Source organism: Pyricularia pennisetigena, chromosome 3, assembly GCF_004337985.1.
Source record: "Pyricularia pennisetigena strain Br36 chromosome 3, whole genome shotgun sequence".
NCBI classification, from domain to species: domain Eukaryota; kingdom Fungi; phylum Ascomycota; class Sordariomycetes; order Magnaporthales; family Pyriculariaceae; genus Pyricularia; species Pyricularia pennisetigena.
The window spans coordinates 4,620,254-4,641,352 of NC_043742.1; the positions used below are offsets into that span (position 1 = coordinate 4,620,254).

Genomic DNA, 21,099 nt, shown 5'->3' on the forward strand with positions numbered 1-21,099 from the left:
TAACAAACCTCTGAGGTGTTTCACGACGGGAGGGTGAGAATTATGAGAAAGGCAGCAAGGCACCAAGGCAACAAAATGCCCTCAGTCGTCCATTTTCCTGCCCTCTTGCTACCTATACACTTCGTACAACGGCCAGAACAACCAACCCGGCCGCCAAGCCCCGAATTGCGATCTTGCGTTCTGCATGCCTCCGTGCGCGGATCTCAGCATCATGTCGGTGAGACCACGGCCAGGAGGGGAGCAGCAATGGTGCTCAAGTGCTCGAGGACTCCGTGGGACTCATTCTCGCATCCGATACGCTGCCAGTCACGCCATGAGCTGTTGCTATATACAAGCAAGCAGCGGGACGTCATGCGGGCGTGCTCACAGCAGACCCCTTTGGACATGAACTAGCGTGCAGCTTCCAAGGTGAGACAGCGAGCTGCACACCCATCTAAGCTAGACTGCGGTTGCCCAAGGCTGCTGCGCGAAGGCAACCATGCCACGCGCTCGGCATTTGCAATGCCATGCTTGAACAACACCAAGTGGGTGATCAGAAGGAGGTATATTTACGGCGAGAAGGACTGGTGCTAGAGGGGCGGAATCAGCGCTCAAGTTGGTTCATACAGCAACCGTGTCAGGGGCTTTCCATGGCCTTTCAGCCGTCCCCTTGACCTCAGTCGGTCTCCGACGCTGCTATAGAGAGGTGAAGCTCGGGCCATGAATCGATCTGTGATTGCTTCCGATGCCCGACTAAGACAAGACAATGGCTCGCACTCCCGTCGGGAAGGTTGCGCAAATTACAGGCGGTCGACTCAGTGCACTGCAGCAAGGGGACTCGACCAAATTTACCGTGGAGAAAAGCAATAGTCCGGACAGTGAACGAAAGACACTAGACATACGGGATCAGCTTCGCAATAGGGAAGCCACTCGCAACTGCCTGTCCGCCTGGTGTCTGGTGTGTACTGATCTTGTGGCCACGCAAACCGCATAAGTCGTCAGCAGGCAGCTGAGCTCGAGCCATCGGTTCGTTGTTTGCTTGTTGGCTGGTCAGGCTGCATCATGGCCCAGTCGAGCAAGGCTGTGACATACCCAGCCTCATTTACATCAGTATCGCGTTTCCGCTAATTTGTTCTAGCTTTATAATTTCAATATACGCTACCTTGATCTTCTACTGCTAGTGGAGTTAAACGGGGCCCTGTTTAACAGAGTTACATAGGGTGGTTGTTTGCGTACCTGAGGCACATTCAGACGTTTTTGTACTAGCTGTCTCCCTCTAGCTACATTTGGTCAGATCTTGACGAGCTTTAGATGTTGATCTTTTCTCGCTTTCTTTTTTTCTGTTAACCTTTTTGAGCATCTTTCGTCGGGCATGCTTTCCGACAGGGGCATTTCTAGCTGTGACACAGATTTCTTGGGAATGCAAAATGGGGCTCTGTGTTGCCTTGACGGGAATTATCTCGTGCGTTTGTGCGCCTTGGGCGTTTGACGTGAGACACAGGTTGGCTGCAAGCCCGCTGCTCTACTTGTTTTGTATTCTTTCCAGCATTAATCCACGGCGAGCAGGCAGCACAGCGTGCTGTGGTAGCATGGCAGTCGAGCCTGAGCAGGTTATCGAGGCCATCACGAATGCTATTGTTACATTTTCTGGTCGCCCTGCTTCCCTCATAATTCTACTCGATTCCGAGAAGCTTTTTGTTAGTATTGGGTGGGGGTCTGAACTCGGATTCTATGTCATGTGGAGCTGTCATAAATAGCTTAGAAGACGTATCAAACGGAATTTCCGACCTTTGAGACAGGATGCGAACGAAACGAGTCGGCAGCGGTGGTCCAAACATGGATGACAAGTTGCTGCTATTAGCTAGTAACGACATATCACAGGCGGAAGCTTCTTCATTCTGTATTCGAAGCAGTGGTAATAAATCTCGGACATATAAGCAAGTGAGCGTAATGGGGGGGCGAGGCTACAGGTGACCAAGACCCTGAGCATGAACACCCTCCCCTTTTGCAAGCTGCAGCTGGCATAGCTGTCCGGGAAATTTATAGGTGCCTGCTATTGGCCATTGGATAGTGACAAAAAAAAAAAAAGGTTTGTTCAAACGATTCTTATGAATGTTGGTGTGTATCCTCTGGCCTAGACGCTTGTCCCCGTCCGACGCCTCGCTGCCAAAGCAAAAGGGAGGGGGGAAGGGAACACAGTCCAACTTAGTAGCTCAGACGGCACTTTCTGCAGGTTCCCGTTGCCTTCTGCCCCTATGGGAAAGCCTCCAAACAGACTTACCGCCAGCACAAACTGACTGAGCCCACCCCCTCTCAGCTCGGTTCTCAAGTTTGCTGCCAGGAAATCAGAGTGGGAACGGCAATGTGGCTGGTCTTGGAGTGGCTTGACAGCTGCGTGTGGTCCGGGAGGGTAACGAACCCCGATCTGCGAGACTGGAAGAAAAGAAAAACTAGCACAAGGACAAGGAGCCGGGTGATGTTGCTGCTTCTTTGTCTGCCAATCACCGGAAAACTATTGAGAGAGTGTGAGAGGAAGAGAGAAAGAGAGTTGACTAGTAATTATGATGACGGTTCGACAAGGTTCGCGGCACCGAAGACTTGACACGACGGCTCGCTTCCTCCCAGGACATAAACTTGGGTATACATCTGGACTAGCCCTATCGACAGCTCCCTAGACAGAATCAGTCTTTGCGTGTACCTATGGCTCACTGCGCTGAAGGTGAGGAAGTCTTGACATATCATATATCACCTGTCGGTCTCCACCTTGACCCTGGCTCCTTGTCCAATATCTCTCTTCCCTTTGGTTCTCTACTTGAATCCCCTAGTCCTCAGTTTGCACGAAGATAGGTGTGTCAGTTCTCAACCTCCCTTTTGGCAGCCTTCGGACACGGCGGCACTAAGGCCTGTGCCATCATCACCCGCTTGTTGTTCGATCCCTGCCTGGTATCCATGAGGGCAGTCAGTCAGCTGGCACCCTATTCATGGCTCGGGGCTTCGCACGGCAGCACACTGACCCGAGATTTACCGTGTTTGCTTGTTACCTCTGACTGCTTCGCTATACCCGATCACTTGTCACCTTTTTTTTTTTGGTTTGGTTTGTTTTGTTTTGTTTTTGTGGCTTCCTTTACTCCCACCCTCCTTCGCCAACCGGTGCAGGCTGTGGACAAACCAAAAGCCCCTGTTCCACCTGGCTCGCAGCTTGTTGAATGCAATGCTGTATTTTCCAAGCCAGTTCCTGCACATGTGAACAAAGAAAAGAACTACCTCAGACCAGGAACCGCCGCAACTGGCCGCTTTTACAGTCAGGGGAGGGGAGGGGAAACCAGGCCCACCACCACTACTCCTCCGCCATTTCTAAAGCCCGGAGAGACCGTGGCCAGGTTTCTTTGCTCCTTTCTTAGAAGATTCAAATCTCGGTGAAGGGTTGAGCGAGAGAGCGATGGCCACGGCGCGTTAAGGTCCACACACACACACACACACACACACACATACACACAAGCACACACGCACACACATATACGCACATACACCACAAGGGGTGAATTTCCATTGTGGATTTTGTCCTTTTGTTTGCTCGTATATTTCCTGGCTTGTGAGAGGGACAGGAAAGGACTGGCAATCAACGATATTCTCTTGCGACTTGAAATAGCAACAACAGTTCTCCTCATTCTCTCACTCGACACATCGACATTTCCTCGACCAAGCCATTCATCCAACTAGCCATACCATTCTCAGCCACCATTTTTCCATATATTTTTTTTTCTACTATCGTCAGACCGAGAACAGCCTCGCCTTGCTCGACTGCGAGAGTCCGTAGCGGGGCTTCTTTATTCCTGGTTCTCGCTCCAACCATGCTTCCCATGAAATCTCTTCTCAATCCGCTGTCGGTCGCACCTCACCCAGGTTGCCCTCAGCCCCCGGTCATGCCACCAACGCCCTCGTCAACCTATACGGACGAGCTTCCATCGCCAGTCTCTCCCGATCATGGCCTTCCTTCCATGCCATCACCTCCACGATCATCGACCAGAGCTACATCGATGCTAAAAATGGATCACAGGGGCAGGGGATTCTCGGTCAACTACGCTCCCTTTGAAGATCTCGATGAGCACTCGCTACGTGAGGTTCGCAGGTTTCAGGTCCGTCCGTTTGGTAGCATCCGTGAAACCAGTCGACACATACCCTACAATAGTGGCAAGAAAGACTTCTTTGCCAAGACTGGTAGAGAGAGCTTTGAGGGTATGTTCTAGACCGGAATCTTGTATTTTTATGTCTTGATGATTGATCAGTCGAGAGTTTACAATTGCTGATCATTGAGCCCCCTGGGCGCATGAACCTATTCTCAGTGTTCCAGTACACATATACCATTCCGGACACGAGCGAGGAATATACCGTTATGTGGGACTATGGGTGCGGCCTTGTTAGAATGACACACTTTTTCAAATGTCGCGGATACACCAAGGTTAGTTATTCCAGGCAGGTCTTGAAAGGGCTCCCAACAGAAAAAAAAAGAGTTTTTTTTGGTACTGTTGCTAAAGTTTGTGTAAAAATGAATAATAGACCGTGCCGGGCAAAGTGCTCAACCAGAACCATGGGTTGAAGGATATAACATACAGTATCACAGGGGGCTCCATCAGTGCTCAAGGTATGCCAATCTCAAGACTCCTCTCAAGGAGTATCGCAAGCTATAGCAGCGCAATACTAACACAAAGCCTGCGGCCATCCATGTCAGGATACTGGATGCCATTCGCTTGCGCTAGAGCCGTCTGTGCTACCTTCTGTCACCCGATTGCCGGCGCCTTGATTCCCATCTTTGGTCCCCATTTCCCAGCCGAATGCATTCCACCAGAATCTCCCAACTTTGGTCGCATGGTTATAGATCGCGAGATTGTAGCCCACGCCGCCCGGGAGGCAGAGATGATGTACGGACGGTCGCTGCAAGCCCAACAACAGGGTCAGCCCCGTCGCCATGCTCCAGGGCCGCCCGTGCGCTACTCGACGTCTCCCACATCCTCGACTCTTCACGAACGGCGCGTGCACCTTGCGCGTGGCGCTGCACGGCGTCTGCGGCATGGCATAATGTACAGTAGCCCACCCACCGAGACCGAGAGCTATCCCAACTCCCCAGAGCAGACCTCCTCGGCGGACTACCGGCCGAGGCGCTTCCCCTCACCTCCGCGCCTTCCTCCTGTTGTGTTCGCAGCGACCCCGCCACTTTCCGGACACTCTGGCTGGAGGGCCGAGTACATCGCGGCCAACCCTCGACCGGAGCGGACTCGATGCCAACCTCGTATGGACGAGCACAGCAGCCATCATCATCATCAACATCATCATCATCATCGCTACACTGGCAGTCATGGCAGCGGTCATCGGCGAGATATAGCCAGCCCACTGGCCAGCTCACTGTCGCGAATTCTGCCTCCTCCACTGCTGACTCCCCACTACCAGCACGAGATGTATCGTGACCACCACTACCACACTGCTCCACCAACTCCGAGCCCGCCGGATGAGCGGCTGCTGAACCGTCTGCCGCCCATAGTCGGTCCTTGCGTCCCAGTTCGCCATGCTGCTCCGGCAAGTGCCTTGTCGGATACCGGAAGAGACTATCGCAGTGGTTACAGTGACGCCGAGAGCGACCTGGGCAGCGGGCCCTCGACTCGGACCGGTGGGGGTAACAGCCTCGGTCCCCGGGCCACAATCATCAAGGCTGCAGGTTCCGATGGTTGTTCCGGGGACGATGGCAAAGCACAGCAGGAGCACCAGCGCCAGCGGCATCTACACCGTCTTCCCCAGCACCAATCTCAAACTGCTGCCGCGCCTGTACGAGAGGACGCGAGTGCTCTCAGGAACGATGCAATCCAGGCGCTCATAACCTTGGCTTCTCGTGAAGATAAGGCGGATGGGGGCAGGAAGCAGAGGGAGGAACTATCCCAACCGGCTATTGCTGCAGATGTACCACACAGGGCGCCCACGGGGCTCCAGACCTGGAGTAGGAAGAGGGCGCTGTCAACATGATACTTGTTATTGTCATTTCCTATGTCGCCCCCCCTACTTTGTTCCCTTCTCTTTAGGTTTATGAGACTTTTTCATCCTTTTCTTTTCTTTTCTTTTCTTTTTTGCTCATTCTCCACTATGGTGTGGTTAGTGTATGGGGGGTTTCAGTTGGATTGGTTTGTTTCTTGTGCTGGATAATGGCGTTTTTGGTTCTACTTGATGTGTCTTTTTCCTTCTATCAAACAAAACCTTGCCCCTCATTTGCCGGACTTCCTCATGACGGCGGACCATGGCTTTTTTTTTGGCAGTACTTGAATTTCATGGGAATCACTTCTCTCCTGCAGCCTTTACAATCTGTTTTTTTACGCGGTTCTGTGCCCCAGAAAACCCCCCCAATTATGTATCTGAAGATGGTAAACACGATTCAATGCATATTGTAGTCGCTTCCCCCACCCACCCTCCAACGTCCTTCTGAGTGAAACCCAAGGGGTTAGCGACCAGACTTTTTCATAGACAGCCGCCTCGCTTCTTCATACCACGGGCCTCCCTCCTGACTGGTTATAACGCCTCGCCGAAATGCCGCAACAAAGATCGAGGAAACCCCGATTAGAGTTCGAAACAAGAAGTATGACAAGAGAAAATCGGAATAAAAGAAAAAAAACTAAAAAAAAACTCTCAAGCCTTTCCAAACATCAAGCTCATGAATTAGCCCGCTCCTTTGCAGCCGCGGTAAAGTCCTTGACCCACTTGGCGGCCTTGCTCTTGGGCAGCACAAAGATCCTCACCAGCTCGTCCTCGACCACGACGCTCGGCATGGACAGAACTTTTATGAGCGGCACCTTCTTGCCCAGCTTGACCAGGGAGCCCTTTTCGGTGGCGACGTAGCACTCGACGCCGGTCTGGGTGTAGCTCGCGTCGCGGTCCCAGGGCAGCGGCAGCAGGTACGACAGGTGGCTGTTCATGCAGTCGTTCTCGCCAAAGGCCTTGATGAAGTCGGACTGGGCGTCGACCGGATACAGGATGATGGCGGGGAAGGCGAGCTCGCTGTTGGCGACGTCGTCTGGGTCCGGCACGAGCTGCACCCTGGCGTCCTCCATCTCGGGCGGCTTGGGCGTCGTCCGCATCCGCACGCCGCGCTGCCGGATCGCCGCCTTGACCAGCAGCTGCCGCCGCCTCTCGCGCGCCTGCCTCTCGGCCTCGGCCTTTTGCTTGGCGCTCAGCTTGGCCTGCCGCTCGGCGATCTCGGCCGCCACGGCCTTGAGCGCCGCGTTGTCCGGGTCGATGGCCAGCCCGCGCTTGGCCGCGTCCTCGGCCTCGGGCATCTTGCCCATGGCGCTGAGGGCCTTGGCGCTGCGGTAGAAGGCCTTGACGTTGCGCGGGTTCAGGTGCAGCGTCTGCGCGCAGTCGAGGGTGCAGGAGCGGTAGTTTTGCATCGACAGCTGGCAGGCCGCGCGGTTGGCGTACAGCGTCTCCAGGACCGCCGCCTCCTTTTTGATCTCCTCGGGATCGTCCGACGACAGGGCGCCGCTGCTGGCGCCGGCGGTGGTGGTGGGCTCGGCCTCACCCAGCCCGTTCTCTCTCTCCGCGGCGGCCTGCTCGGCCTCGCGCCGCTTCCGCTCGCTGTCCTGGCCGGGCGGCTCGCCCCTCGCGCGTCGCCTGATCTCCGCCGCGAGGATGTTGATCCCCTTGGTGTAGAACTCCCTGGCGTCGGCCCAGCGCTTCTCGGCAAAGCACTCGTTGCCGCGCTCCTTGAAGTCCGACGCGTTCTCGAGCGGCGTTCCCTCGTAGGCCAGCGCCTGCAGCGCCGCGATGTCGTCGTTCTCCTCCAGCTCCGTCATGAACAGCGGCGACTTGTTGAGGTCGTCGAGGATCTCCTTGGTCGTCATGCTGCGGGCCTTGGCCATGTCCGGGGGCAGCTCCGGGGCCAGCCTGTCTGCCGTCGTGCCATCGCCGCCTGATTTCGCCGCCGCCGCCGCCGCCTGCCTGTTTTCCTCTGCTGCCTCTAGGCAAGCCTTGTTTGCGAGATCCTGGATCACGTCCTGGAACGAGCCAGGGTCCATTGGCATGTTCCCAGCCATGGTGAAAAAGTGGGTGGCTTGCACAAGCCCGCGTTTTCTCTGGCCCCGTTAAAAAAAAAAAGAAAAAAAAAGAAAAGAAAATTCTCAAGTATCTGCGAGTATGAATATCATGTCTTTTTTTAATGTGAACGGAACAAGGAAGGCAGTTATGAGACGCTTTTAAGAAATTTTTTGAGGGGAGGAACCTGACTGACGTTGCTGCTTGAAGCTGCCCAAGATAATTCCACTTAATTTTTAACCCCACCTGCTCATCTGCCCATTCATTCACTCACTCACTCACTCAGGTCCCAATTCACTTACTTAGATACCTTGGCTTTCAATCTATGTCATGTTTGTTGTTCTGAGTTTCAATGATATTTCAGCTGTTACGTGATTATCTAAGAGCTTTATGTTGTTGTAGTGCCGGCTACTTGCCTCAATCATCAACAGATTTAAATGGTCACCTCATTCAACAAAAACAGCGGTTGCTATCATTGCATTGTATGTAACATTTATGGGGAAGAGGGGCCAATGACATAATACCTAGGTAGCCCTAACCCGTTCCATTTTCTGGAAGCTTCCTAAACCCCCTGACTTTAGGGAATCAATTTGGACAGGCTAAAAACCGGAACTTGTTGCTTCTACTGCCGGGAACTCGACTCAGTAAGTATATGCCGTAATATATTTTTGCTCACAGAAACCAACATTGTCTTTTCTTAGCCACAATAACATAGGCGCTATATACGATCAACTCAAACCCAGCTGCCCAAACTCCTGGAAATGCATACGCCCAAAACTCCTCTTAAACGATTGAACGCCCCGGAAAANAAAAAAAAGGCCGTGCCTTCCCATACGCATCATCTAATTAACGAAAAAGACCAACAGACGCCACCTCAAGTCTTCATCTTCGGACATGAAACATAATTATCGTCACTCTTTTCGTGATTTTTTGACCCTTGGAATCTCCTCCTTAATTCAACCATAGATCTTGTGCTGTCATCGTTATAAGATAACGTTGACTCGTGCGCTTGAGACATTAATATTCGTGGATGTGAAGTTCGTGACTTCTGTTCTATTCGGTCGATAGACCGATCTGGCTCTCAGAGGCCTCATCATGCTGCTCCTGCGACTTCTCCAAGCTCCTCGGACGTGCGACCGAAAAGCACTGGATAGCCCCGATGACCGCAACCAGGGCACTCATGTACCAGGCTAGGCCGGTGCAGTCCATACGGCTTCCGATGGTGTAGAGGTACCCGGCGACTGGGGGAGCGACCATGCGGCAAGCTGCTGCGACGCTGGCCGCGAGACCATTCACCTTGCCCAGAACCGTGGGGCTCGGTGTAGCCTCCTTGATCAGGATCAGAAGCAGCGGGTAGATGATGATGAGGAAGAGGTTTCGGACCGCCAGGCAGACGTAGATGGCCGAGAACAGCCAGTTCTCCGGAACGTAAAGTAGGGGCGGCACGATGATGTAGGCAATCGGGTGCAGCAAAGTGGAGACGATGAAAAGCCTATAGACACCGAAACGCTCGGCGCAGATGGGGAACACGACAGCCTGGACGAAGAGCGCAATGCCTCCGTTGACAGCCATGATCATGCCGACAGTTGGCAACGACAGGCCTAGACCCCCAGGAGAGTGCAAGAAAACGTCCGGGAGGGAAGCCATAGTGCTGATCCGACCCATGCCGTTGTCGGAAACACGACCGGGGTTTCGCTCGTCTTCCAAGAAGATTGGTAGCAGGTGATCGTAGCTCATCGAATGGTACGTGTAAATCGCAAGCGAGATGATGATGGCCACGATGCGCGGGTTGAGGATGCTGTAAGTCGCCGTGCCATCCTGCTGCTTCTCATCCTTCCTCTGGGCCGCGGCAATAGCTGCGACTGCTTGTGCCCTCGTCGAACCACCCGCTCCTCCAACGTTGCTTTCCCTCCTCGACTGCTGGAAAGTCCCGTAGGTTTCAGCGCGCAAATCCACGGCAGGACGCTTGAGCGCATCCGACGTCTCAATCAATGGGGTCTCATCAGAAACGTATGTATCCTCTGGCATCATTGAGCGTGGCTGCATGTCCGGGTGCGTCTCTTCCAGCAAAAAGTATCCGAGGGTGATGCTAACAAGTAGCAGCATGGCACAGACGAGATTAGGAAGCAGGTAGGGGAAACGATCAAAGAGCGACCCCTTGGGGAAAGCGTTGGGAAACGAGCTGTGAGGGTCTGCAAATGTGCCTCCAATCGCAGGTCCAATGATGGTGCCGATGGACCAAACAAATGGCATAATCGAATATGCGCGCGCTTAATCGTTGAATGGCGGTGGTTAGTACCTCGTGTATACTTTACGTCAAGTGTTTGCCTTCAGCTCTAGGGGGCCCGAGGAATAGATAGTACGACTTACGCTCATGCTCTGGCTTGCTGACCAACTCGCCAACCATGGTCTGAATGACTCCAATGTTTCCATTGAGGAGCCCACCGATTGCTCTGCCGGCTAGGGCGATCCAGATATTGTATGCAAACCCGACAGCAATCATACTAAACATAGTACCAATGCAACCAAGGAGAAGAACCGGCTTCCGCCCAATTCTGTCCGAAAGGCCACCCCAGTACATGCCCATCAAGGCCTCCGCAAGGGAGAAGCTCGAGATGAGCAAGCCAGCGTAAAATGAAGCATCTTCCTCGGCGCCGATTTCAAACTTCTTCACAAGTGCCCAGGCATATGGGAAGATTGAGGTCAAGGCAATGGGTTCGGCAAGACGAACAATGCCTGCAGTATCGACTTGTGTTAGTAAAGAAGGGTTACTGCCCCGGTACCCAGGTGGGTACATAGGTACAATAATAGAAGTTGGGAGACGCTCTTACCAAGGATAAAGAGCTGCACGGTAGGGAAATCGTCTGGGTTACGAGGTTGTCTTTGCCTGGTCAGACGCATTTTCTTCAAGATGAATATGTAAGTCTTACGATCCTGGACACGGGGCTCTTTTCAAAATGCCCAAGTTGTATGAGAAAAGCCCAGCAGAGTGTGTCAAGTTAAAGATCCTTGTGTGCTCGAATGTTTTTAATGATGCGAGATATCTCAAGCTTCTATTGCCGTCTTTCTCCCGTCTCTGTTGAAGAAAACGAGCAAGCGGGAGAGTATGCTCAAGGAGACAGAGTGGGAGAGCGTACGATGAGGGTGGTCGGAAGATGGAGGTTGGTATCAAAATACGATGCAAAGTCGAGCGGTATATATACGAGCTTGCTTAGGCCCTGCTGGGCGGTGGGGGAAATATGGATGGATGTAAGTCGGATATAGCGTAGCGGATTGGGAGGGGCGGCTAAGTGAATCAATCCTAACCCCCCCTACACTGCCCAAAAGCAGGTAGGTAAATCAGGCCAGGCAAGGGGAGTATACTAGACTAGGTAGGGACGGAGAGGTAGATGGGCAGGTATGATGTGGACAAGGTAGGATGTTCTGGACGAACAGACAAGTAAAGGGGGTGTGGCTAATATGCGCCAAGGACGGACCAAATCAGTTTTGATAGCCCACAGGCTAGCAACCGGCAGGGGGGCGAAAATTTGTGTAGTACTGTACTGCAGTGGTGTGACCAGGTTGCACCAGACAACCAAAGGAGGAAAAAGATAGCCAGTCGGGGTCTTTTGTTTTTTTGCCGCCGGTTTTTTTTTTTTTTTTTTTTTATCTGGTCCTAGTCTAGCCTGTTGACCTTTTCAATACTAGTTGAAAACCGCCCAGGACAGGCAGACCAGACGGCAGGGCAAGGAAAAAGGCGAAAGCAGGACGATGTAGCGAAATGAATCATTGAAGATGAGCCTGACTCTGGATATTGTAGACAACAACTTTGAGATGGAAATAAAATGGAAATTATATAATACGAAAGGAAGCAACGTTAAAAAAAAAAAAAAGCTAGGGTATACCGTAGAAACGAAAAGATAAGGCAAATGCAGCTCACACGGAGCTCTCCGAGGATCGGCATGCAAACGTTTGTATGGGGGATGTATGTTGTTTATCAATTGCAATACAGTGCAATACCGCCCTGTGTCCATATCTTGCGTCACTCTGATGGCCGTCAGACCATGATATCTCTCGTCTCATGCAAGGCAAATTTGGTATGTGAGCTTATGCTGTAGAAGATTCGTGACCACCTCTTGAGATTCGACAAATTTCTCTCTGTTTCATCCAGTTGGTAACTCGAGATGCATCGACCGCGGGTGTGCCTTGTTCTGGCCCTGGAGAATTCCATGTGTCGTCTGGTGTGCAGCGAGCCAGGACCCACTGCTGGCAACAGCGCCTGTGGATCTCATCTCAGTTTGCTCGGCACGCTGCATCTCTAGTGTGTTCGGGGGGCTGAGCACAGGCCGGCTTCGGCAGCCCCATATCGTCAATTGCTAATCACAGACGTTACCAGATGCATCTTTGATGCCACCGACGGGAGCAGAAAAGCTCCGGGAGCTAAATAGAGTAGAGATCTGCAGGTTTTCTTGTTTGTTTTCTTTCTCTTTTTTTTTTCTTTTTTTTTTTTTTCCTTTTGCTGTCCTCGTGAGGCCGAGCACCTTTTGGAGGCGTAATTCCAATCGCGTATTCCGAGTTTCCGCATGCTTGCCAAGTGTGTCCACACGAAATGCTTGGTGCTCTAGAGCGGTCGATACAGCGGGGGAAGGAATGGTGGCCTCAAGGTGGAGGCTGGTGCACAAGCCCTTTTGACACATGGATCTTAACGAGCTGCTGCTGTCATTACTGCTACGTCGTACATTACAGTACCATTCGGGTCTGTAATGGATTTGCGCAAGCCGGTCCGATGTTGTGTGGGGAATCCCTGACATTTTTATTAATTACTGTTGGATATCCATACACTTACCGTGGCTGCGAATCTTCTAACCCTCTCTGGGGCTTTCGTCCGGTGGAAAGTTCGTGTCCCATCCGACCTTTTTTTTTCGACTGGGTTATGGCTACCGAGACGAAGAAAAGCTTGCACCTTAGGTGTATGCAATAATTTGTACGATATCGACTACCTGCTATGCTACGTGCCTTGTCCATCTATACGTGGGTACCTTACGTACCCAAGTACGATGTAAGATAGCTAGCCAGCAGGATAAATGCGCTCGCTCACTAAAGTAGTGTAGACTAAAATGGTGTGTAGTGCTAGAAGCTAGAACTAGTCTAGTCTTGTATGCGTTCGTTCGTTTTCGATCTTGTGCTCATGGCTGATCATTTTCGAATAAGCCCCTCAAGCTTGATCTCAAACCCACAAGGGAAAACAAATCAGAGCATTCGTCCTCGGCCGGCTCTTCATCTCACGAGGTTGGTAGCACTGCGGTAAGAGTGTGAGCGAACCATTGGAAATTGAGCGGTGAGCGAGCACCGCAGGCTGGTGTGTGTGTGCGTGCCTGATGTTGCATTCACCACCCATCAATTGATTTTCCGCGATCCATGCTTCCCCGGTCATATACTTAACCTACAATCCTTGCCTATAATATGTGGTTCGATTCCGAATTTTGCCGCCGTTCATTCATTTGCGTGCATATAGTCCGCACCAATTGGGAATCCTGCCTCTGCCCGGGGACTTTTTCTTTTTTATTCGCTTGCTTCCTTACTATGTACGTATACCTAGCTACTTTCACAGATCTCAGATAGGAGCCGAGTACTATACACTGCCTGATGTGCTCTGATGGAATCAATGTCGCCATGCCTTGGCCACCAATGCGGCTGTCTTCAGTTGTGTATTTGAACACTGCACACACGCCTACCGTAGACTGATCAAGCAATTAGTTAGTGATCAGCGTCGGTAATAACCATATGCTCCATAGGATGGCAAGTGGGTGTGGTATTGTTGACCGACGCAACGCTATCCCAACCCAGACAATAACAAAATACAAACATCGGCACTTGTCTCACCTCCTGCCCGTAGACTATTATTTCCTTCAGTATCTGTTCTTTGGGGACTTGAATTTCAGACGTATGTAAACACACCCCCTACTCCCGGGTCACCTGTATTGAAAACCGCCTAGAAAATGCGTCGCATTACGGTGTAAGATAGGTAGGTAGACTAGGCTAGCTTGGCCGCTCACTGGTGCTTTCGCTGGTGCATCCGGTATCGGCTTTTTTTTTCGTCCTATTCCATCTCCGCCATGGAGCCTGGTCGTTATGATTTTTTTGAAGCACCGCTCGTCCCTTTTGGACTAAAATTTCTTAAAACAGTCACCAGGTGTCCCATCCCTCGTGATAAGCTTTCTCTACGCCCTAGCAGATAGTTCCTATCTACTCCGACTCTAGTCCCGTAGCCGTTTTGATTCTTTTTATTACTTTTCCCCTAGAATAGATGCAGGAACGCTTTCCCTTTTCGAGTAATAAGGGTCTTTTCGTTGCTCGCAATCAGGGACCTAGCCAACACCTTATTTAGCTTGCTTGCCATGTTGCTTTACTTTTTTTTCCCTCCTGTGGCTGTCCTGCCCCCCGGCTTACCCCATATGGGTTGGAGAGGAGTAAACAAATAAATGTTCGATTAAGCATGTAACCCGAACCTGCAGTGCATAAAAAGCTAGGATCATATCCCTTTCTCATGCCTGCATGAAAATCCTGCAACTGTCTGTGGCCCAGACGTCTTAATCTCGAATCCACATTCATGCTTCGTCTGCACGTTCTGCTCCTATACCGTGCCTCCACGGCCCGCTGTTCCATCATCTCCATCCCTCGGCGGCAGTCATTTGCTTGACAGGGTCAGGCTGTGCTCTTTATTGGATGTAGGCGCAGGCATTGCGGGCGAGAGACATTGGAGATATCACGTCAGGGTTTCCATCCAACGACATGCAAGACGTCAAAAATTACATCGGACATGCCAAACTGAGTGTCTTTGATTGGGCGGGCATTAGGGGCGAAAAAAAGGGTTCCTTACTTGAGCTGCAAGTACAGAGTAAGCAAACAAATAACACGCTGCTACCCCCCGGCGTATATCTTCGCGAACCCGGTATATTTCCCCACGAGTCTCTCGATTTGTTTCATTTTCTTTTTGTTTTTCTTGAAATTCAAGACAATACGGTGGAACACATCTATGTCGCACATAACTATCTAGGCTAGAATATTCCTAATAGTCCGGGCTGTTAGTCTAGATTAATTCTCGCCGTTAGTGGATGTCGTACACAGCCCGCGATCGCCTTGCAGGGATTGCTAAACGGATCAAGCCCGCTGCAAGAAATCGGTATAAATTAAAATAAATGAACATGAATAGGGGTGGCGACTGACGAACCCATATATCCAATCAATCAACCCACTATCTGGGGTCTTGGTTTGTTAGCCATATGGACCTGTATTCGGCGTCGGGTAGCTCTCTGTGCTACAGGTATTTTCCATACCCACCCATCCCATTTGAGCCGCAGACTAATATCTAAGCCGCTGGATAAATATCCCTCTGTATAAGATTTGATGTATATAGCTGTGGCCATGTTGTACTGAGCTCTTGCCCCCTGCACTTTATCAACATGACCCATAATTCTTCAAAGCCCATGCAAATAGGCATGTTACAAAATCCCTGCCTGATGACTTTTGAAAAAGAAAAAAAACATATTATCTTGTGTTGTCTAGTCAACCCTCTAAACTTTGGTGGCCATATCTTTCAACCGGCTGCTTCATATCATGGCCATCATACAGCATCCATCGACTTCGTCCAGCAGTTGTATTACTGAAATAGCCATATCCTCCAGTCTTTATCAACAAACGCCCTGTCTTAATGCGTGTAATGCATGACTCCATCTCCAATGACGCTCCATAGCTCTTCCACAAGCTCCTTCTGTCCAGAAGTCGCTCCTCGCACGGCGAGGTACTTTCTCGAGTCGATGGCCGGCTCCCAGTCGCCAGGGTTCCCACTGGCCATGATCCCACCGGCCTCGGCGAGGATGCACCAGCCGGCGGCGACGTCCCAAGCATAGCACCCTCCCTCCCAGTACGCGTCGAGCTGACCGGCAGCCACGGCGCAGATGTTGAGCGCCGCGCTCCCGAGCGAGCGCAGGGAGTGGGCCATGCGTCCGCCGGCCTTTTGCGACGCCATCAGGTCACGGAACACGCGGGCCCGGAGGTCAAAGTTGTTGCCGTCCCGCTCGGAGCCCCACTCGACGGCGATGAGCGCAGTCGACAGCCCGCCCAATGGGGGCGCCGTCTTGGGGTCCGCAGTCCTCAGTGGCAGCCGCCGCTTGGCCGCCGCGCCGTCGGGAAGGGTAACGCCCGAGGCGGCGAGGGACGCGTTGCGCTGCACAAAGGACCCCTTGCCGCGGATCGCCGTGAACATCTCGTCCTGGAACGGGTTGTACACCACACCGACGCTGGGCACACGGTCGGCCACAAAGCCCAGGCTGATGCAAGCATTGGGGAAGCCGTGGATGAAGTTTGTGGTGCCGTCGATCGGGTCCACCACAAAGGTTGGTCGGTCGGTCAGCTTAGTTGTGCCGGCTACGTACGTCTCCTCGCCGATAAAGTCAAAGGACGGGTATGCGGCACGAAGCTTGGTCGATACCATCTTCTCGACGGCCTGGTCCGTCTCGGTGACGATGTCGACGGCTGAGGGTCATGATCGTCGATAAATTTTTTTTTCTTTTCTTTAGTTGGATTGCTGCATTGACCAGGTATAGGCGTCGAGAATATCGGACCGCTAGTGGGTTAAATCGTAGTATTTGCCCGACTTACAGTTGAGTTTGGTGTCCATCTTGGTCACGTCCATGTTGGCGCCTGTGATCATACGGCCGGCCTCAAAGGCCACGGCCACAAGGGTTGCCTGAATCTGGGCGAGGTTGATATCCGACATGACGAGCTGCTAAAAATGAAAAACCCCGTCCTGTTCTTGCTGTCCTTCGAGATGTAGAAGTTATCGCGCCTATGCAAATAATGGCAAGTCTCAAATGCGCGAGTGTAGGTAACGATGACGCAGTGAGGTTCTATGCGGGGGTTCAAGCTCTTTAGTCCCTGGAGAGGTCCCCACTAAACCCAACCTTGCCCGCTGATACGGTAATCAACCTTGCATTAGCCAAGTGTCACTGTACCGTAAATCAAGCTTGCGAGGATGGCCAGTTGAACGTGCACCCGCCTGTGGGTGTCATTGGATGCCAATTCCAGAGATGCTTGTCAACATTGATTGATACCTTACCCAATTGCCAAGAAAAGCTCTGAATCTGTTACAAACCAAACAAAAGTCGAGTATGTCGAGTAATTATTTATCATCAGTACAACTGGCCACAACCATATAGGCTGCAGAACTGCAGAAGGGGTTACATCAAAGCATGCCAAAGTACATTAGCCTTCGATTTTTAAACCAACATGTCGATCTGTCTCGGAGCCTCTAACCAGATCTGATTTGGACTGTCGCAAATCGCGACTGGAAATCGCGTAGGTGCTAGCAGACTTCTGAACAGAACCCATGTGCTCCGCCGGATTTGAGTAGAAAAAGACAAGAAAAAAACAAACCCCAGTGACACCATGTTGATATCAGACAGAAAAAATATGCAAAAAATACAACGCCGAAACTTATAATCATGTTCCCTCGTTGCCTGAGCACCAACATACACATCAGACATTCTCTCTGAAGATAGATCTCCGCTCAGTGGGACTATCCCCGCTAGAGGTCTCATTCGGGTTTCCTCCCTTGGCACCAGGCGAGACCGCCGTGTTGATAGGCCTGGGGCTGAGCCCGCGCAGGGTGCTCGGCTCGGCGGCCGCGGCATCGTCAAACGGGTTCAGGCCGCCGTCGCGGCTACGACCCCTGCCCCTGGGCTGCTCGTAGGCGTTGTCGTCGCCGAACGGGTTCCGCGTCGGCGGCGAGTCTGGGCGGCCAGCTGCGGCGTTCCTGTCCTCGTCGGGCAGGTTCATGCGGTACGCCGACCCGCCGTGCTGTGGGTGGAGCCCCAGCTCCTGGTCCTCATAGCCATAGACCTCGTTTCCGACACGCGTGTCCCAGGCCTCGTCTGGGTCCAGCGCCGCGCCCCCGCCTCGCCTTCCTCCTCGGTCGGCGGTGACGCCTGCCGCGCCCTCGTACGCCCCGGCGGCCGTTCTCGAGTTGCGGCCCTTGAGCTTGCTAAACCAGCCGCCTATGCCACCGGACGCAGGTTGCGCCCCGTACTCGGATTGACCGAAGGGATTGAAGGATGCGACAGTCGGCGGTGGGAGCTGATGGGACAGAAAAAGTTCGTGTCAGTCATAGTTGGGCTTTGGGCGCTGGCGCCAATCAATAGAAAGGTGGACGTAGCTATGCCAGTCTCCCGGGATTCTTGAAACAGCAAAGAAGAAGAGGACAAGACTTCCTCCCACCCGGTGTCAAACGTACCCCTAGTTTGTTTGCGCGCCATCGTACAAACGCAAAATATCCGACACCGCCAAACACGGCGAGTATGGCGATCACCAAGAACGCCACGCCGACTGCGTCCATGGCTATGCTGTGCGCGCGCGCGACCCGTTTCCTTTTCGCAGATCGGTGGAATGGGATTGTTGGCGGGGTGACAAGCCCGAGGTTACCGGTTCAAATCCTCCGTCTCGTCTTGATGGCAGTATGATGGGGGTTCCGGAGCGGCCTTTTCTTTTTTTTTTTTTTTTTTTTCTTGTCGCGGTACCATACGTATCAAAGTTGTTGGACGATACGATTGAAGCGGGAATAATAGTCGTCTTAGTGGTACCGAGTTAGTGTGCCAGGCTAAGCTAACTTGTCAGGCTGGCCTGTTGATGCGTTGGCCAGGCTGGGCCTTGGCTGGTGTTGAGGGATGAGGTGTTTGCACAGGCTAAAATTCGCCAAACCAAATTGCCCAAGCTTCCTCGCCTCGACAATGACGTTGCAGCCACGCGCGAGCTCCAGTGACAAAGCACGGTTACCCGTTGCATTCCCCACTAATTAACTCCACTGTAGTTAGATCGTGGTATTGACCCGACAACAGGAGCGGCTTGGCGGATCTCTTATCTTTTTTTTTTTTTTTTTATACTTTACTAATTCTATACTATAGCCGTGTTCTAGCGTATCTGTTCGTATTGCTGCTGGCGATTCTAGTGTTTATCAAATACAAAGGCACGTAAGAGTCTCAAATATCATTCCCAATTCTTCGGCTACTTGTTCGAATGGAGCATCATCAAGCCTTCGCAAACACCCCATGGCTCAAGTGTGCATTAGCTGTAGCATTTTATCTTTATCTCAGACAAAACATTGATCCCAGCGGCCTCCACTCCTCGCAAAGCTTAAGCTCTCAACAAACTTGCTCAGCGTGCAACGTCCCATTCCGTCGGCGTCGCAGTTCTGCAGCGGCGTCACCCGGTCGTTGACCAAAATTCTCACCAGCTCCTCGCTCTGCCCCGAGCACGTCATCTTTTCGACATACATCCTCGCCGCGAACGGTACCGCCCAACTGGACGAAAATCCACTGAGCTCCTGTGGGCTCTTTCTCTTGTCCTTGGGGACCGAATCCGGGCCCGTGGAATTGTAGATCCCCAGCGCGCCGTAGATGCCCATCATGTCGTTGTCGTGGCTAAAGTCGGCGTACAGCTTTTTGTCCAGCGGGAAAGTCGACGGGTCACTGTCGAGCGTCGAATTGGTATTGGTGTGGTCTTGGACGGGTTTTTGGAGCAGCCTCGCGATCAGCTCATTGACGAAGCCCACCCCCTGCGTCGGGCCCAAGGGGTTGCCATTACCGTAACCGTACCACTTTCCGAGCGTCTGGAGGTAGTCATATGTCTCCCATTCTTGCTCCGTAAACAGCGTGCAGAATTGGGACAGGGTGGCTTGGGGATCCGCCACGGTCTCAAATGGGCAGAGCTCCATGAGCTGCACGGCTTGCTTGGTCGTGAGGTTTGCACCCTCTAGACCTATGTTCACGCGCTCTGTCATAGCGCCCATGGCCTTGTCCCTAAACTCGTTTTGGGCTTCTTTGCCGAACTTTGAGTTCTCAAAAGCCGTGCACAGGTTATGGTTCAGCGTGTTGTTTGTGCCGTCTTCGTTAGAGATTACGACCATCTTGTAAGGGAACGCGTCTTTGGGGCCACCAGCCCTCCCGCTGTCGTTCAAAAGAGCTTGATGAAATCCCTCTGCCCACTTTTGAGCGCTCTCAAGGACGCGCTGCTGCCCGTCGGAACGGAAAAAGGGTGTGTTGTTCCGTGCCAAGCTCCGGTACCGATTATAAAACTTCAGCCCTGAATTGACCAATTCTTGGCGCCCAAAATCGGATAACTGATCTGCGCCCAGGGTGTACTTGTAATCCTTGATGAACTCAAAGCCCTCGCCGTAGTTTGTCACCGACAACTGGATCAGGTTGATCATTTCCTTGTAAGCCGCGCTTGTGCCGGCAGTTGGATCCCGGGCGCCATGCCGTGAAAGGATTTGGGCAAACGTGACCTCACATCCTGATGGAACAGAGGCATCGATCTCGGACGGAACCGAGAAGAATGGGGAGTACTGGCCCCAGTTGTGAGATATTGAGCTGTTGCATTGGAATCCGCGGTCTGGAGTGTCGCAGTCTCCTTGGGGACCAGGCTCAATAGCATGCGTTGCACGACTGCTCAGGACAACAGATGTCGTCGGCTGGTGTCAGTATTGCGACTCGCTTTTTTTTTTTTTCCTCTCTCTCTCTCTTCCCCTTTGACAGGGCCAGTTAATGCCAACTCACATCAAAGCAGACCAAAGCTGAACAAGAAGCACCAAGGTGAACATCATGACAACAAATCGTAGACACCACGTCCTAGGCGACGTCGCAAATGATTTCCTTCGCGGCGCTGTCTGGGACCGCGCCTCTTCAGTGTTACCTGCGAGGGCGATGTATTTATATCTGCTGCCCATGGAGGTTGGTAAGCGTCCAGGCGGACGATTGAGTGGCTCTACTATGGAGATAGGGGTAAAAATCAACACCCATGTACGGTTGTGGGCAGCGCGCGGGGCTTGCTTGTTTTAGTAATATTTCATATCAGGCTGCGGAGTACCTGCGGGTTGCGATTTTGAAATATTCCCAAAAACAGGGGACTGCTGCGTAGTTAGGCAAAGTCGAACACTGTGCCGGGGTGTTGAATTTTTCGCCGGTTCTTGAGATCTGTATTGCACGGGCCAGCTCAGCCAGGTTTTTGTCGTCAACCCACACG

At 52.3% G+C, this 21,099-nt stretch overlaps 7 protein-coding genes across 7 annotated transcripts; 1 reads left to right on the top strand and 6 right to left on the bottom strand.

The window, feature by feature from the left end:
* Positions 1–1,501: 1,501 nt before the first annotated feature.
* PpBr36_03001 (uncharacterized protein) lies at positions 1,502–1,648 on the bottom strand (the record flags this gene model as incomplete). The annotated part of the gene is made up of 1 exon (XM_029890178.1): positions 1,502–1,648. One exon carries the CDS (start codon positions 1,646–1,648, stop codon positions 1,502–1,504), a length of 147 nt encoding a protein of 48 aa, XP_029753905.1.
* Positions 1,649–3,830: 2,182 nt separating this feature from the next.
* Positions 3,831–5,991, top strand: PpBr36_03002 (uncharacterized protein; the record flags this gene model as incomplete). Its single annotated transcript, XM_029890179.1, has 4 exons — positions 3,831–4,215; positions 4,266–4,438; positions 4,537–4,621; positions 4,709–5,991. 4 exons carry the CDS (start codon positions 3,831–3,833, stop codon positions 5,989–5,991), a joined length of 1,926 nt encoding a protein of 641 aa, XP_029753904.1.
* Positions 5,992–6,668: 677 nt separating this feature from the next.
* On the bottom strand, positions 6,669–8,048 carry PpBr36_03003 (uncharacterized protein; the record flags this gene model as incomplete). Its single annotated transcript, XM_029890180.1, has 1 exon — positions 6,669–8,048. One exon carries the CDS (start codon positions 8,046–8,048, stop codon positions 6,669–6,671), a length of 1,380 nt encoding a protein of 459 aa, XP_029753903.1.
* A 1,051-nt stretch (positions 8,049–9,099) lies between these two features.
* On the bottom strand, positions 9,100–10,947 carry PpBr36_03004 (uncharacterized protein; the record flags this gene model as incomplete). The annotated part of the gene is made up of 3 exons (XM_029890181.1): positions 9,100–10,316; positions 10,417–10,782; positions 10,878–10,947. The coding sequence occupies 3 exons, from the start codon at positions 10,945–10,947 to the stop codon at positions 9,100–9,102; spliced, it is 1,653 nt and encodes a 550-aa protein (XP_029753910.1).
* A 4,786-nt stretch (positions 10,948–15,733) lies between these two features.
* On the bottom strand, positions 15,734–16,804 carry PpBr36_03005 (uncharacterized protein; the record flags this gene model as incomplete). The annotated part of the gene is made up of 2 exons (XM_029890182.1): positions 15,734–16,560; positions 16,687–16,804. The coding sequence occupies 2 exons, from the start codon at positions 16,802–16,804 to the stop codon at positions 15,734–15,736; spliced, it is 945 nt and encodes a 314-aa protein (XP_029753909.1).
* Positions 16,805–17,562: 758 nt separating this feature from the next.
* PpBr36_03006 (uncharacterized protein) lies at positions 17,563–18,418 on the bottom strand (the record flags this gene model as incomplete). Its single annotated transcript, XM_029890183.1, has 2 exons — positions 17,563–18,159; positions 18,317–18,418. The coding sequence occupies 2 exons, from the start codon at positions 18,416–18,418 to the stop codon at positions 17,563–17,565; spliced, it is 699 nt and encodes a 232-aa protein (XP_029753908.1).
* Positions 18,419–19,168: 750 nt separating this feature from the next.
* Positions 19,169–20,769, bottom strand: PpBr36_03007 (uncharacterized protein; the record flags this gene model as incomplete). The annotated part of the gene is made up of 2 exons (XM_029890184.1): positions 20,634–20,769; positions 19,169–20,522 (listed from the first exon to the last, which is right to left on the bottom strand). The coding sequence occupies exons 1-2, from the start codon at positions 20,678–20,680 to the stop codon at positions 19,169–19,171; spliced, it is 1,401 nt and encodes a 466-aa protein (XP_029753907.1). The 5' UTR covers positions 20,681–20,769.
* Positions 20,770–21,099: the final 330 nt, after the last annotated feature.